Consider the following 17455-nt stretch of genomic DNA (forward strand, 5'->3'; position numbering starts at 1 on the left):
TCAGGTTCGGGTTGATTCCAATTCAGCAAAAGCTCAACTCGAACCGACCCAAAGTGGCACCCTAGCGACCCAAAATGTTCATCCTACGCATACGGTAAAGGACCACACGAAGTCAATGGTTTAGCCTTTTGTGGCGAAACTCTAAACAAGGCTTGGATAAGGGGATACAATCATCCAATGAAGGTGTTCTCAACAGAATATGGAAGGATATGTGATGTCCCAATCGGGATCCGATCAAATACATGCCTCGAAGTGGCTATTAGGAATGCGTGCAACAGCTCTTCCACGAAATGCTTTTTTCTATGGTCCCTAGCAAATCCCCTTTTTAATTTTTTTAATCTCATCAATCCACAAAAACAGTGAAAGGCACGATTTAGCCTAGAAATAGATGTGTTTTGGTCGCAAAGGTAGAATCGCTCTCCAATTCTCTTTACCTTCACAAAAAAAAGTGAACGGCACCGACAATAGCTTATTTACCCTAGAAATAGGGGCGTTTGTTCCAAAAGTAGAACCCAAATTTCCCTCACTCTTTGTATTTTTGTACAGAGTCCCAAAATAGAAACCCGTGTATTTTATGAGATTTTATGTGGTATGTGGGCATAAAGTCCAGTATGTTTTCTAAATAAAGTGAAGCCCTCTTCATAGGATGATCCAATTCCCTAATTTGTTGGGCCACAACATAAATAGGTTGTACCCCAAAAATCATCACCATATGTTGATTGTACCCCTCCAATCTATAGAGGTTTCCATAATGTACAGTCCTTCTACTTATTGGAGGGCTAGGATCATCCTATATAAATGACCTATGGCCGATACAGCCTATTTATCTGCGGCCAAGCAAATGAACGGTCTGGATCATCCTATGAAGTGGGCCCTGCTTTTGTGAAAAATATTGGATTCACGTGCACACGCACGCTATAACTTCTCCTATCTATATCCGTCTCACAACATAAGAAGCCGTATATTTTCAAGTTTTTATACGATGTAAGGCGGTATAGTCCATTATTCTTCAAAAAAACACTGTACGAGCCAATCCATGAGATGATCCAAACAATCCATTTAGGATGATCCTGACCCTCGCATCTATAGAGGCTCTATAGATCATAGAGTTAGGACCATCACATGGAGTGGGCCCCACACCATATAAAATAGACATTTTTTGAGAGAAACTGTTCCCATTTTGCTAAACAAAGAGGCATAGGTAATCGTGGCCAACTTTAGTAAAGAGAAGTGGGTCCATAGTTTTTTAACTTTTTGTAGTAAAGAGAAGAGGGTATAAATTTTTTATATACTATTTATAATGTAGTCGTAATCGGATTGAAAATAAGGTAATGAAAATAATGGCATTATATAGAGGCACCAAACCCACTCTCCGTGTGTCACCCATTCCCTATCTCTCTCTACCCAAACTACACAGAACTCGGTCCCTTTCGTTGAAGAAGAAAGAAGAGGGGAAAAGAGGAAGAACGAAGATGTCGAAATCAGCCGAAGATGAATACCCACAGAAGGCCTTTGGGTGGGCTGCTCGTGATGAATCTGGGATCTTGTCTCCCTTAAAATTCGCCAGAAGGTATTGCTGATTTTTTCCTTTTCTTTTTCTTTCGAAAGTTTTATTGAACTTTTTTTTTTTTTTTTTGTGATTTTGAAATTGGTGTGAAAATTCAGATCAGCCCTCGGATTTCCCTCTGAAACCACGTTTAGCTCGAAATTCTTCCTGATCGTTTCTTTTTTGCTGAGATCGTTTGTTTTTTGAGGTGTTTTCGACGGATCTATCGGTTTGTTTTGTGGTTACGAATCCTCTCTCTCTCTCTCTCTCTCTCTCTCTGGTGTTTTCGACAGATCTATCGGTTTGTTTTGGGGTTACGAATCGTCTCTCTCTCTCTCTCTGAGGTGTTCATCTTGGTAAGGGTGCGAGGGCATTTTGGTCATTAATGAAATACAGGAATTCTTTATGAGGCTTGAAACTTGTTGGGCCGCGATTGTGATCGTTTAACACACACACACACACTGTCTCTCTCTACTCACCTTCACTCTTAGTTCTGGTGGGAGGGTATTTTGGTCATTTACGAACTACTTTACAAAGACAAGAGAAATACTTTACAAGGCAAGGCGCTTGTTTGGCCTCTCTCTCTCTCTCTCTCTCCCCCTCATCTCTTCCGGCCCGGGTTCCTCTTCACCTCAGTGTTCATCTTGGTGCTGGTGCGAGGGCATTTTGGTCATTAAAAGAATACTTTATGAGACTTGACACTTGTTGGGCCGCGTTTCACACTTCGAAGCTTATGAAAAAAGTTTTCTTCAATTTTTTTTCCCCTGAAAAACGAGTGTTCCAAAGATCTGGTAAGTTGGCAATGCTTGGATGCTCTGGATTTCTCACATTTGCAGCCCTTTTTGCACTGTGATTTGGATCCGGATCAAATCCTTCGATTTCCAAATTAGCAACTGACAGTGAAAAAAAGCAAATTTCCAAATATGCTGTGGAAATAAGAAATTGGAAATCCACAGATCTGGCAGTTTCCTTCACCCTCTCTGCTGCTCAACCTCTCCTCTCCACTAGAAAGTACCCCCTTCCCCCTCCACATGAGCTGGCAGATGTATTCATTTTGTATTCAAAACTCAATTCCAAATCCAAATCCAAATACAAAATATGAGGTATCCAAACGGGCCCTTAATGAGATTTTATACGGTGTGAGCCCGTATACTCCTGTATTTTTCAAAAAGTACTGTACGGGCCACACCATAAGATGATCTAAACCATCCATTTGATGATCCCAATTCCCAACCCTCCCATCTATAGAGGTTTCCATAATATGATGGAGTTCCCTCTGTGGATGAGAGGAACTCCTATGGAGGGTTGGGATCACATCCTATGGAAATTCGTTTTTTTTTAGGACACAAACCTATTTAAGTTGTGACTTATCAAATGGACGGTTTGGATCATCCTACGATGTGGTCCGTACAATACTTTTTGAAAAATACTGGACTATATACGGGCTTACACCATATAAAAAGTTAAAAACTCGCCGGTAAAATTATTTTCCCAAATCTACTGGCCATACTGTTGGTATTAGTGGTGGGCCATTCAATTATTAAATTTCCAATCTAGTGGGCCCCTTCTCATCTAAATTATCTCGACGGTGACCCAAACAAAAAAGTTATTCAATTGCAAAAGAGCCATCCTCCATACATTTTCTGAATTATTGTGGGGACTGATGTCTGCATTACCTTATTTTTATAATGGCACTACTCAATTTGTCTTTACAGTGACTTTATTTGGAGTTATTATTAGTGGGATGAAGTGACGTTGGTAACGATTTTTGCAGGGCCACTGGCGAGAGTGACGTGACGTTGAAGGTATTGTATTGCGGGATATGCCACACTGATCTTCATTTCATCAAGAACGACCTTGGCATGACCACTTACCCTTGTGTCCCCGGGTATCCTATTCTATTACGCCCTCTTCTTATCCGTTGCTTTTATTTTAACATAGTTATCTTTCGTTAAAAAGCCCATAAAAATATATATATATCTCTTTTTAATTATATGATAAAGAAGTATGCTAAACTCAAGGGCGCCCTTGTAAAAATGGGTTTCAAATCCTACTCTTTGACTTGCAACTATTATAAATACACAACGGTGACGTGTAGCCGATGGAGGCCCCCTCTCAGCCCATTTTTGCAAGGGCGCTCCTGAGTTTAGCATTCCTATATAACAAAATGTTACAGAGAAACAATTAATGTCACAAGCCCATCGGAGTAAATATGTCACTGCGACAGAACCAACTGCTGGGTTCTCCATCCAAAGGCACCTTGAGGAAGTCAAAGGTTATAGTCATCTCGGTTGGGAGATTAAAGGTGTTCGTTGATGGAGTTTGCATGGTCAAGGGATATGTAGCAGTCCGTACTCACCGAGCGCTAGGCGTCAAAAACAGAACCCCAGAAGCACTAGCACTTTTGGTTGGGGCTGTACATCTGTTTTCATCACAGGGTATGCAATCATACTACATGAGGGTGGAGGAATAACTTCTTCCTTTAGACTGGACGAGTCATCCTTCTAAAGTGCTAAGAAGATCCCCAGCAACAAAAATCTAATCCCTCAATCCTCATTAAAGCCAATACATTTAAATGAATTTTATTTTAAGAAACTAATGGAGTGAAATTGGAACCCAAAAAATATTATTATTGAAGATTAATAGGTTCTTAGAAGGACAACAGATACTTGAAAACTTCACGTTTTGCTGATGTATTGCAAATTCTGTTTTTAGCATTTTTATTGGGAAATTTAAACGAAAAAACTTCAGAAAGGCGTGAAACAAAAAACAATTATGATCAAGGAATGTTTATCAATCATAATTAAAAATTATGGCATAGAGAGAACCTTGACTATCAAAATGGAACTGACGACCATCCTATTATGTTTTTGTTATGCTCTTATAAACATGTGGCGCCCTAATTACTTGCACCTGGATACCATATAAACTCTCTCTCTCTCTCTCTCTCTCTCTCTCTCTCATATATACTACGAGGAAAGTGTCTCTAGTCTGCCGACTAGAGATCATTCTCTAGTCCGCTGCCCAAAAACACATGGGTCCCACATTTTTTATCTAAATCATTCATTTGATAGGCCTCATCATAGATGGGGTGTCCACAAAAAATCAGCTTCATAGGATCATCTTAACCCTTCGATTTGTGGAGCTAAAAATGGACAGATTTGTGGCGGTTTATAGCCGTCCATTTTAAGCTCCCCAGATTGCAAGGCTGGGATGATCCTATGGAGCTGATTTTTTGTGGACACCCTCTCTATGTCAGGGCCCATCAAATGAATGCTTTGCATCACCCAAATAAGGTCGGACCCATGTGTTTTTGGTGATCTCTAGTCGGCAGACTAAAGACACTTTAATGCTAGGCACAGGGGTTATGTGCAATTAATTTTTTATAATATACTGAGTTGCAAACGAGTCAACTTGTTTTGCTCAAGAGTTGAGTTGAGTCAACACAGACAAGTATTCGGTTAATTCGTCGAGGTTTAGTATTAGCTTCTCCTGTTAAATGTTAAACTTTTTGTCAAACATTGTTCCATTTCTTTGGTTAGAATCCTCAAATCTCCTCTTAAAAATCCTATTAGTGTTCCCAGCCACGATGTAGCATATCAGATGAATGGCTAGGATCTCATACACATTTTTGAAGACAGTTAGATATTTGAGTAATTCTGCAACCTTACATCAATGATGGATGTGGTTGCTGTGAAGTCAATTCTCGTTAGCCAAAAAATCCAGAACGTTGATTTGGTGCCAAGCATACGAGATCCAGATCATTCATTATTATGGGCAGCATCAAAATTTGATATGGTTTTTTCCAATAAGAGCAAAGCACAGAACAATTTCCACAAACCTGACCTGACTATAATTTTTACAGTGACTCACTTGAGTTCTATCCATGCAGGCATGAGATCACCGGCATAGTGACTGAAGTAGGGAGCAAGGTGAAAAAGTTCAAAGTGGGTGATAAGGCCGGCGTTGGGTGTCTTGTTAATTCATGTCGCCAATGCGAGGAATGCAACCAAGACCTCGAGAACTACTGTCCTAAAATGATACAAACCTACGCCTGGCCTGACCGCGATGGGACGATAACCAAGGGTGGATATTCCGATATAGTGGTAGTTGACGAGCACTTTGTGGTGAAATTCCCCGAAAAACTAGCGATGGATGGAGGGGCGCCTCTTCTATGTGCAGGGATTACGGTGTATAGCCCTTTGAAATTCTTCGAACTCACCAAGCCTGGTTCGCATGTTGGGGTGGTCGGGCTCGGCGGGCTCGGTCATGTGGCGGTGAGGTTTGCAAAGGCTTTTGGAATTAAGGTTACTGTGATAAGTACTTCACCTAGCAAGGAGAAGGAAGCAATTGAGCGACTTGGTGCAGATGCGTTCCTGGTCAGCCGCGACCCCGAGAAAATGCAGGTAACAAAAAGGTTTCAAATTTCGGTTTCGGTGGAAATTTCGGCCGAAATCAGGTAAAATTATAAGTATTTTTAAAATTTCCATCGAAATGTATAAAATTTTTGTGGTGATTTTGGCAATTTCAGTGGAAATTTCATCAAAATGTTGGTAAAATCCGATTTCCTATGTATTTCGTTTCAGCATTGGCCAAAACTGAAATATTTCGGCACAAACAGCATGTTTTGGCCGAAATTTTAAACTATGGGTAGCAGTCATTAGGTGGCAAAAATGTAGATGAAATACAGCGCTCTTGGTCTGAGTTGGCTCTATTTTACCTTAGTTGAGTTATGGTCCGAGCCTGAGTTTTACTCTACCAAGTCAGTGGAGAACTCCTTTGACTTCCTCAACTCAATGAAAATTGATTGTGTTAATCATTAGCTCACCTGGGTCGACCCCACCTCGCCGAGTTTTTGAGTTTTAAACAATGTGCAAGACATTTCACAACTGTTTGATCAAGTGTGGGACCACCACCCATAGGTGAAGGATGGTCTTTTCTATGTATGAGAACCTTCTGATCAAAATGGATGTGAATTCCCTTACAGGCATATTTATTATGTTTTGGGTTTGGTGTTGTATACAGGCTGCGATGGGCACGATGGATGGTATCATCGATACTGTGGCTGCCGTTCATCCTCTGATGCCATTGCTCACTCTATTGAAGTCTCATGGGAAGTTGATCCTCATTGGTGCCACCCCAACGCCACTTGAGCTGCCTGTTTTCCCTCTCCTCATGGGTATGTATACAATCAACGATTGGTATATTTACAAAGAGTCGGTCTTTTAGTACAATTATGCATCAGTATATATCTAAGCAATTTTGCAAGGGGACCGCTATCTGCACGGCCATGTTTTGATAACAGCACGAGTCACCTCATTTTACGCATTTTTAACCAACTGCCAAAAGTTATTGCTGCAATCACCGAAAAAGCTCTCAGCAACCCATTAAAGAAGTATAGCACAAGGCAAGTCGTCCCATTATCAAAACATGGTCGTGCAGATATCAGTCCCCTTTTGGAAAACAGTTTTCTAGAACCTATTTTTCAAGAAAGAAGTGCCTACTCATATGAATTAAATGAATAAGACAAATTCTGCTATGAGTTGGCTCTTCTCTTGCAAAAGAGGAGCCGCGAAATGGCTTCTTGCTAGATTGCTAATAGAATGTCATCTCTTGGTAATACAATGAGCGGCTTAGTGGGACTCATCTTGCATAGTGGGTCTCATCTCACCTTTGATTGATTCAAATACTATCAATTTGATAGGCCTTGCTTTTAGATCTTCTATAACCTACAGGTTAGGTCAATCATGCTGCCCTAACTGTGAACCTCCTTCGGTAATTTGGAAGAAAGAAATATATTGAAATTATAAGAGAGATGAGAAACTTGTGGTAATTTCGGCAATTTCGGTGGGAATTTCATCAAAATCTTGTAAAAATCTGATTTCATGTGTATTTCGTTTCAGCATTGGCCAAAACCTGAAACTTTAAAAAAAAAAAAGAGATGAGAAACTGTTTAGCAAAAAGGTGAGGCAAGAGAAAAATTGTGAAATGTAAACACACTTTGGATAATTGTGGAATCTCAGATTGATACCCAAGTTCACTCTTCTTTTATATCTGAAGTAGTTACATTAAAGACAAACTCTAATTTTATTTGATAACCATAAAGTAGATAAAATCAAACTGTAAATACCTAAGCTTCTAGAAATCAAACATCTAAAAGGACTCTATGAAGAGTCGGTGGTGAATAGACATGTTCACAATTCTCCCCCTCAACACCGACTCGTGTTCATCAAAGCAACTACGATTCAACCATGTCGGCTCGGCCCCTCCAACGCCGTGCACAAATCATCAGTGACTCTAGCACTCCCCTTCAACGTTAACTCTTCATAAGCCACGCTAAGTTCCTTCTGAGAAAATCTTCTCGATCTATCAACTCGCCATTCCTTGACTCGTTTTGTATCTTCAAAAAATGCCGAATCCTCCACCTTACAAAAACAAGTAAAATTTCTTTGGATTCACCTTTGGAATACACGTCGATCTCCGTGGTTTGGAAACACTAAACTCACGTTCTTCAAAATTTTCAAGTTGCTATGGTCACAACTCTTTCGGTGAAGCTGGAGCATCTTTTTCACTTGACGGACCTTTTCTAGTCTTCCATGGACTGGAGCTCTTGCTCGTGAAACTGCCATTTTGTGCGGTTGCCATTGAACTTTGACGTGGCGCCTCCTATTCTGATTTTAACACATCTCCATCCATGATTCAAAGCAAGGCATACAAACTGGATTTTTTTCAACCCAAAAAGAGTTGTCCGGTGAGGACCTCAAAATTTTCTTGATAAAGTGAGAAAAACAAGCGGATTAATTGCCTAACCTCAATAACAAGCCAAGGGAATAACCCTAAAAAGAAACTCAAAAGCCCAAGGAGAGCCACCACCCTCCTCTGAAATCTCCAAGCTACCAGTACCAGAAGACTAGACCGGCCAAGAAATAGAAGAAGATTGTTACGAATCCGAATTGGTTCGCAGCATGATTGATCTTCTTAGAGGTGATGAGATCAGCCTCTTGACCCACTTCGAGGGAAATGTCATTCCTCCTTTATGTGCAAAAACACAATTTTGAGTTTGGAATTCTTCATTAATTTGAAAAGACTGCTTACATGTTTTTTATAAATAAAAAACACACGACCACTTCCTCTAAAACTCCTACCCAAGCCATTCTATATGACTCTTATCTCTAAGACGCCTACCTATACCGAACAACTATAGAGCTAAATCTAAAAACTACAGATATCTAAACTGATTTATGCTGCTCCACGCGGGGGCCCCCCATTTAGGAATGTATCTAAGATTGTGGATGAATGTTCATTTCAATAAAATGTGGGAGGACCCTCTAGGCCATAGGACATTCTCTTTAAGCTCTTTACCTGCATTCACTACATTTTAATTTTGATCCTGCAGGTAGGAAGATTGTGGCCGGAACTGCCATCGGAGGAATGAAAGAGACACAAGAGATGATCGATTTTGCAGCGGAACACAATATAACTGCTGATATTGAGCTTGTTCCAATGGACTATGTGAACAAGGCCATTGAGCGCCTTGCCAAAAATGATGTTAGATACCGATTTGTCATCGACATCGGAAACACCTTAAAAGCAGCTTAGCCAATGGCGTTGCAGCATCCACCACCTGGCCGCAAGTCATCTTGATCGTCGGATTTCCATATGGGTGCATTACTATAGTAGAGTGATGCAAGGACTAGGGTTGCTTATTATGTTCCTTTCTACTGTATTGTGTCCCTTCTTAGGACTACTAATTAGTACTTGGAGTGTCATGACAGCCTAAATAAACATGCCAGGTTTTTATCTATCTTGTGCTACAGAAGGGGTTCATATTTATGCTTTAGTAACTAAGACCCAGGTCACTCCCATAAATTTTGATTTTGGGAAATGATATATTCACCCCTTTTTTCTACTTGGGGCAGCCTCCTGTAGTGTAATAGAGTAGTCATAACTCATAATTCATAAATACACCAGAGGGGTCTGTCTTGAGGAAAAAACAAGGCTGGAAATATATAGCTTCACCTGTTTTTCCCTTTTCTGTTGTTTTCTAGGTAAGCTGAGATTGAATTAATGACCTCAATGTTGGGTGCAAAGCCTCAATCAATTGAACTATAGGCCCAATCCTTTGCCTATCTCATCGGATACTGTACAAGTAGAACAAAGAAGCCAAAATAAAGAAACTCTCACGTGTACACTGCCTCGTGTATAATGATCGGGTCTATGGATATTTTCTGCCACTATAGATTAGATTTAGGGAAAGTAACAAAGCAAGTGGTGGGTGGTGATAATATCATTTCTGAACAGAGCGAAAGAGACTTTCCAACTACCCCCGTTACTCTCTAAGCCTGCAGAATGGATTTTGTCAAATGCTAAAAAGAAGGTCAGTTTTTTGGTAACTTCTTAAAGACACTTATTGGGTCCCACTTCTAACTTGTTTATGTGATCTGTTCCGTTGATATGAGCAAATGCTATTGGGTGGGTGATCCTAGGTCCTTAATCCATTATCGTATTCAAATAATTTTTAGAGGGTATCCAAAGTGGCTCTATAGAATTAAAATTCAATCGTTTTGTCTAGCCATAGAAAATGAGATTTAAATGGGGGTAATCCACTATTCTCCAATATTTTTCAAAAACTACTGTACGGCCAACACCATAGGATGATCCAAGCCGTCCATTTGATAGGCCACGACATGAATAGGTTGTGCACTGATCCTAACCCTCCGATCTATAGAGGTTTCCACAATATGCAGTTCCACTGTAGATCAGAGGGCTAATATTACTTGCGGAAATGATTTTTTGGGCACAGGCTATTTATGTACTGGCCCATCAAATGGACAGTTTGGATCATCCTATGGTGTGGGCCGTACAGTAGTTTGTTAAAAATATTGGACTACACGGGCTTACACCATATAATATAACTCAGAGAAAATTGTATCTTGCTAACCAAAGTTGTATATATATTTTTTTGGGATTTGCTAGGGAATATAGCGTAAGGGCCCCACTAATATTACCGGGAAACATATAGAGTACAGGTGAACAGGAATTGCTTGTAAAGCTGCCCTACATGAATGGCTGATTAATAGAGCAAATGACATAATAAATGAAGGAAAAAACTGAACTTACAATAGACCTCAACATGCCAATGCTTGTTCTTTTTAAGCTGTGAGTGTTTCTCTTCCAACTCTCCCCTCTCTGCTCTGCAACTCGCTTCAGTGTCTCTTGAATCCCGGGCATCATCCCCTTCAATCCACAGAAGTAAATGTGTGCTCCTTCATCCAAGAGCTTGAAGATTTTGTCGCTATATTCCTCTATCTTGTCCTGAACGTACATCTTCCCCCCATTCCAGTTCTTCTGTTCCCTGCTCAGGGCCCGATCATATCGGAAATTATTTGGATAGTCCTGAAGGTATCTGGTGAATTCATCATCATAGAGGACGCTGTCAGTGTTTGCCACCACTAGGAAGAGCCATGCGAGACCACCAAACGGTCCAAACCCGAATGTGGGGACGGATTCCATGAACATGCGGCGGAGATAGCCTTGAAATGGGCCACGCCAGTTCCGGTGGCTATCATAATGTGGGTGGCATTTGGGTTTTCCTCTGGCAATAGCATGACCTTACCAGAAGGGCCTGCATCAATGTAGAAACATATTTACCAGAAGTGGTAAGGAATGGATTCAGGAACAGGAATTTGAATTAGAAGTGCAAAATAAGCTAATTTAGGACCCAAAAGTTACCGATCATTGACAGAACCAAATTTGGAGCTTGGAATTGGTATTTTATTTTAAGCCAAATGAGCCAGCAGAGCTCTCAGCTGATCAGCAGGGTTTTGAACGTTGGGAAAAACAATAACAAAATCAGCATTCCTTTGATCATTCTTAAGAATCCAAGAATGAGCATTCTTATCTTCTTGTCCTTTCAAAGAATAGCCATGTACCTGTGATCTGGACTTTGTCTCCGGCCTTTGAATTGCAAAGAAAATTGCTGCAGATACCGCTCTTGGATGGATCCTCTTTTCCAGTCTCTGGGTCATAATAGACAGCACGGCGGACACATAAACTAGCCGTCTTTCCATCAAATGAGTCTCCATATCTTGTTGACGCAATTCAGTAAAGACGGACATTGTGAGGACTTCCTGGTTTCTTAGGATTCTCACCCTGCATGAAGTCAAATAAGAAAAGCTCAAAGATGAAAAACTTAGTGTCCCTAATGAAATCATCATCACTCAGTGCTAACAAAAGCTAGGAAGAATGAAATCTTTATCAGGAAGAAAATATACAGATAATTCCAAAAAGACAAGCACAAAGACAAACTAAGGCTTCATCGTGATGTATCAACATGGCCAACATGCGCATTTAGTATCCTGGCATAATAACTTAGTTCAATTGACAATATGCAATAACTTGGGTGACACACAGAGACTATCTACATATAAGCAATATGCAATAACTTGGGTACAACCACACACGCACACACACGCGCGGGCGCGCGCACACACACACACACGCACACGACACAGACAGACACAAACACACATAACACAGACAGACAGACACAAACACACATATATATTACACACACACACACACACACAAATATACGCATACTCTTCTAAATAATCACTGATTATGTGGTATACCAGGATTTTCACAAAAAAGAACAGATACTCAAGAAAATTGCTTACAGGAGGAATTACGCCATAACTCTGTCCTTCCCAATAGGGAACATTCCCACCTTGGTCAATTACAATATGGCATGTCTCGCCGGGAGCTTTCGGGCCAACAATCCTCTCAACAGAAACAATTGTTGCAGTGTAAGGTTCCTTGGGCTTGTATAAATTGAGAGGAGGCTGATTGGCATTCTCTAGTTCTAAAGGTGAAACTGTGACTTTAATTCTGCTGGTGTGTTGTACTGACATGGAGACTTTGTAACAATGTCTTGAAGGTGTATTCTTGGTTTTCAATCCACCAATGGGACTGGTGCCCATGATTTATCTTGAAACCTTAGATTGTGTGTCTGCATTAGGATAGAAAAGTATGCACTTGAGAATACAATAGGAACTCCTGAAAGTATATTTTTTTAATCAAGAAATGGAAATCATTATGTTTCATTTTTTTCAAATGGAAACCATTATTAGTATAAGCAAATTGCAATGTGAGAGCCAATAGCCTATGCTTAATAATGTAGCATACACTTCACAGAGAGAAACTGATATAAGGTGACTTGTAACTCAGAGGGAGCATCTATAAAAGCTATATAAGAAAGCTGCATTTTAAATTAGTAGATAAAAAAATCAAGAATGTAAAGTTCAGTCGCAAAAATCCGATGAAAATAAGATCAAGACCATCAAATCCATAGGGACACTTTCGAGAGCTCTAAGGCAAAAGGCCTCCATGCCAGTTATTCATTCCAATGACAATCAAACTGCAATTACTTGCTCATAAAATCATGAGGATGAAATGCGACTTCAATGTAATGACTGAAGTTTAATACACACCAGAAGGCTTCAATGTAAACGCCCGATTTTTCGAAGATGGAAGATGCACGATGACATCACATGAGATCAGGTCATGTGATGGCATCCATTTTAAGATGTAGTGTTTTTGAAGGACAAGAATTGTGTCCTTGCCCAAATGGGTGTTGGCTCTTCGGCATAAAGTCAAGGGTTTGCTCCCCAGAGACGAGTGTTCGAATCCCACCCGGACTTACCCTGATGCACGTGGTTTGTGGGCCACTGCGTGCATCCATATGGGAATAGTCCTACTCTAGAAGGGGGTGGGGACACCCTGCGTCATCAAAAAAAAAAAAAAAAAAACTGTGTACTTGCCCATGCCAGAGTTCAACAAGTAGCCTTCTGAGATCACAGATTCATATCACTCAATTTATTGCAAAGATATCCAAGATTAGTTTCCGTGCACACTTTACCAATTTCTAGGTATATCAATAAATCTGGAAATCAATATAAAAAATTCAATAAGAAAAAAAATGGAAGTTTTGCCAGCAAAACCTGGGAGTGTTTGACGCTGCAGTAAAAATCTGTGCAGACTGAGACTGTACAACCCAACTCAACTCAACTAAGCCTTTGTCCCAAACTAGTTGGGGTTGGCTAATGAATCCTTTAGAAAATTTTCATGAAGAAGGTGAAAGGATCTACCCAGCTCAAATTGAATAAGTCTAATCCTGACACTAGTTGGGTTCGTCCACATGGATCATTTTCTTCCATGTAAAATTCTATTAATTAAATGCCATCTTCTATGTAGAAAGAAGCAAGATGGGCTCATTCATTGCAACGTGATGCTGGTAAATGAGATCAAAACGATTTGCGGTTAGCTCAAGTCAAGCAGCCAGATGAATATAAAGGTTATCTATACTAATTAAAATGGATGTTTCAAGAGATCCCCTAAAATTGATGTTTCAAGAGATCCCTTAAAAGATTTATTTTCCACTTTGCTTATGATGAATAGGTTCAAAATTTCACATAATTAACTTCTAATGATTCTAAATTTCAATCGCTTAACATACCTATGTAATTTATTTACCTGTCATTCTCTTATCTGAAAAATAAAATTCTCTAGCCAGTTTGCAAAGAAACCTGAAAGGAATATAAAAATAACAAAAGAAAAAATCTGAAAAAAATTAAGATGGTATCCTTTTTACCTCAAACTTAGATTTTTTGCTCACTCTCACACTTCTTTTCATAGCGCACTGCACATGCTTGGCTATACTCTAGTTAAATACAATAACCACAAGCCACCTCAAATTGTATTGGTTAACTGTACATAAGAAGTCTATAGAAACCATTGTTTAAAAGCTTGGCCTCGGACGAGAACTTGGTCAAGGTAAACAGGAGTCGGCTCGAGTGAGTCCATAATTAGATTTGGTTAACTTCTCATTAGCTTGCGTAAGTCAAATGAGTTTTTGATTGACTTGGTAGGGCAAAACTTGGTCCTAGACGAGAACTCTACCAAAGATAAAACCTAGTCGACTCAGGTGAATCGATGATTGACTCGAGGAGTTTTGAAACAGTGATCAATACCAGCAAGATAAACGATCCAAAAGATTCTTTCCCGATTATATTTACACCTTTCTTCGAATTGATAATTCAAATCTCAAACCCCTAAAAAAAAGGCGGACAAGTGCACGTGGCTCCCGCCATTGCGGGGTCTGGGAAGGGCTAGATGGACGCCTACTAAAATTTCAAACCCCTACAAAAATTAAATTTTGACGATTACTAACCATGTAAGTTTTATTGCATCCCACATCACTTTCCCTATTTTATACCTTCCACCTTGTAGTGGCTAGAACCCACCGCCAATAACATCCGCCAATCTACCACCAGCGAACACACAGAACACACAGAATTACCCAAGATCTTGCACAAACAAGATGGAGAAAATATATAACAACAAACCACAACCATCAAAGGGAAGCAAAACAAACAACCACAAGAAGACGAGAATATATGTGGTTCACCACAATGGGCTACTCCACGGATAAGGCAACACTTAATCCACTATTTAGAACCAAAATAGTACAATGTTACCTCCACCGGTAAAATCCACCGATAAAACCCTCATCTCCAATCTTCTATGCAAGGACAAAGCAACCCTCAAATATCTCAAATATCTACACCGAGTATGAAGAAAACCCCTTTGAAAAACCCTCCAATACAATGCTTGTCTTGCAAAGAGGAAAACTATACAGAGAAGAAGAATAATGGAAGAAGAAGAATACACATTGATAAAGAAGAAGATGAGGAAAAACCCTTTTTGCTTCCCCATAAAAAAGTCCTGATAGAGCCCAAGAGAAAACCCCTCTTTTCTTGCCCTAGCTTTCTCTCCAATCTTGAGCAGAAGAAGAACCTTGCTTTTGCTTCACCACAAAAGCCTCCAAGGCCTCCAAGAGAAAACCCTCTAGTGTTGCCTTAGCCTTTTCTCCTCTCGTCTCTACATTCTCCCTTCTTCTTCAAAACCCTCTCTTTCATATACAAACCCTATATAGAGAGAGAAAATACATCCCACTGAAAAAGGCCAAGTGGTACCCACTTTAAGAATGAAATAGAACCGGTGATTTTGTATCACCAACTCAACACACCTCTCTTTATCCAATCACCAAATAAAGAAAAACTTGCTAAAAGAGAAAGGATTAATTTATTTTTCGTTTTTTTAACAATGACAATGAAAAAAAAGAGAAAATTACATTTTCTTTGAAAGATAAAAAAGAGAAAACTTAAGTCGTCCAGAAATAAGAACATGGTGAATTCTTTTTTTTTTTCCAGATACACATTTCCATGCCTTTTGCCCCCACTTTATTTTACCCAATTCTCACATTTCTTCTTAACCTGCATTTCATGTGTTTGGCAGCCTGCTAATAAACTAAAAACAACCACCACACTTAACAGTGGTTGAGTATAAATAAGCATAATATAATCAGCACGTTCAATATACACACATGGCAGAACACCAATAAGCATTTTTCTAATCTTTACACATCACAAATATAGCATACATAAAGTAGAAGAGTAAAAAACAAAAATGAGAACCCTAATCTCATCGAACTATAAGGGAGCTAGGATAATCAAAGTTCTTTAGGAGTAAACAAATACCTTTAATCCATATCTCCTTGGAATTGTATCATTGACAGTAGGCACAGATATAGAAGACTGCAAGCAATTCACTTCTCCGTTAGAATCAACACACGACAGAATCACTTCAAAAGAGGAAATCAGAAACCTGGAGAAATCCCAACCAAAATCATCATATTTATAAAAAAAAAAAAAGGGTTTCAGGAACAAGAATACTTCTAAAAAACAGATTATTCATGAAAAACTGAAGCGGAAAAACACATCAAAACCTGCAAGCCATTCATCTCTTAATATAAGAAATAAACAAAATGATAAATACGGATAAAAACAGAATTCCTTCAAAAGAAGCTGAAATCTAGCGTATGATAAGAGGAAAAATGAAATATCGAAACAGAGAAATCCAAAGCAAAAGCATCATGATGATCATCATCGGCATTACAATCAATATAGCAAGCGAATTTTGGAAAGATGAATTCTGTACAAAACAGAAAGAGAGAGACTACAAATTCAGGAAAAAAAAATCAGACAAATGCGCCATGATCGGGTTGAAGAGATCAAGAAATTCGAATCGAGAGATTTATTAGGGTTATCGAATCCAGGGATAAAGAGAGATGTTAGGGATAGAAAGCATGGAGAAATCTATGGTTTTTTTTAATAGGGTTTGGAGATCACATGCAGAAGGAGAGGAGAAGGAGAAGAGTGTGATCCCTTCCAACTAGTAGTTAGTACTGGCTTTGTCCACGTACTTCTGAATAAATTAATTTGTTTGAAGTTACAAAAATGTCACCACCTTTATGAAAAATTACTAGCGCCTTCATTTAAAACGGGAGAGGCGGACTGGCACTGTAGGGACATATTGTCCCAAATAAGGTATATTCGAGGGAGAATTTATCTTATGGGTGGCCGTGAAAACACGAGAAGTCTAAAAAAGTAGGTACGGCCCACTTTTTTTTATGATCCAAACCGTTCATCTGTTTGGGCACAGCTTAAATAGGTTGTGCCCAGAAAATCATTTCCATAGGATGATCTTAACCCTCCGATCTGAACTGATCTGGATATGGAGATTTTCAAAAATCATTTATGAAATCTTCTATAGATCGGAGGGTTAGGATCATCCTATGGAAATGATTTTTTGGGCACAAGCTATTTACGTTGTGCCCAAGCAGATAAACGGTTTGGATCATAAAAAAAAGTGGGCTGTACCTCCTTTTTTTAGACTTCACGTGTTTTCACGGCCACCCATCATATAAATTCTCTATTCGAGGATAGAATGTATCTCATTGTTTTTTGCACGCTTTACTCGGGATGAGATCTATCCCAAAAAGGCATT

The 17455-nt window shown here is 39.5% G+C and overlaps 1 protein-coding gene and 1 pseudogene across 2 annotated transcripts; one reads left to right on the forward strand and one right to left on the reverse strand.

Moving 5' to 3' along the window:
• The first annotated feature begins 1363 nt into the window (after positions 1 to 1363).
• On the forward strand, positions 1364 to 9348 carry LOC143892803 (cinnamyl alcohol dehydrogenase 2-like). Its single transcript, XM_077397673.1, has 5 exons — positions 1364 to 1570; positions 3321 to 3434; positions 5439 to 5952; positions 6572 to 6725; positions 8943 to 9348. Exons 1-5 carry the CDS (start codon positions 1473 to 1475, stop codon positions 9143 to 9145), a joined length of 1083 nt encoding a protein of 360 aa, XP_077253788.1. The 5' UTR covers positions 1364 to 1472; the 3' UTR covers positions 9146 to 9348.
• A 1180-nt stretch (positions 9349 to 10528) lies between these two features.
• On the reverse strand, positions 10529 to 16838 carry LOC143892806 (ferredoxin--NADP reductase, embryo isozyme, chloroplastic-like; annotated as a pseudogene). Its single transcript, XR_013255626.1, has 4 exons — positions 16147 to 16838; positions 12226 to 12557; positions 11479 to 11698; positions 10529 to 11171 (listed from the first exon to the last, which is right to left on the reverse strand). The product of XR_013255626.1 is annotated as a ferredoxin--NADP reductase, embryo isozyme, chloroplastic-like (transcript).
• Between the last annotated feature and the right edge of the window lie 617 nt (positions 16839 to 17455).

The sequence above is a fragment of the Tasmannia lanceolata genome, unplaced genomic scaffold (genome assembly GCF_043159265.1).
Source record: "Tasmannia lanceolata isolate RefF3 unplaced genomic scaffold, GAP_Taslan_0.1 ptg000015l, whole genome shotgun sequence".
Lineage (NCBI taxonomy): Eukaryota > Viridiplantae > Streptophyta > Magnoliopsida > Canellales > Winteraceae > Tasmannia > Tasmannia lanceolata.

Excerpts from the sequence above, each read along its gene's own strand:
- LOC143892803 (XM_077397673.1), top strand. The coding sequence starts at position 1,473 with ATGTCGAAATCAGCCGAAGATGAATACCCACAGAAGGCCTTTGGGTGG. Across the intron at positions 1,571-3,320 it reads CCCTTAAAATTCGCCAGAAG|GGCCACTGGCGAGAGTGACG; the intron begins GTATTGCTGATT and ends CGATTTTTGCAG. Across the intron at positions 6,726-8,942 it reads TGTTTTCCCTCTCCTCATGG|GTAGGAAGATTGTGGCCGGA; the intron begins GTATGTATACAA and ends TTGATCCTGCAG.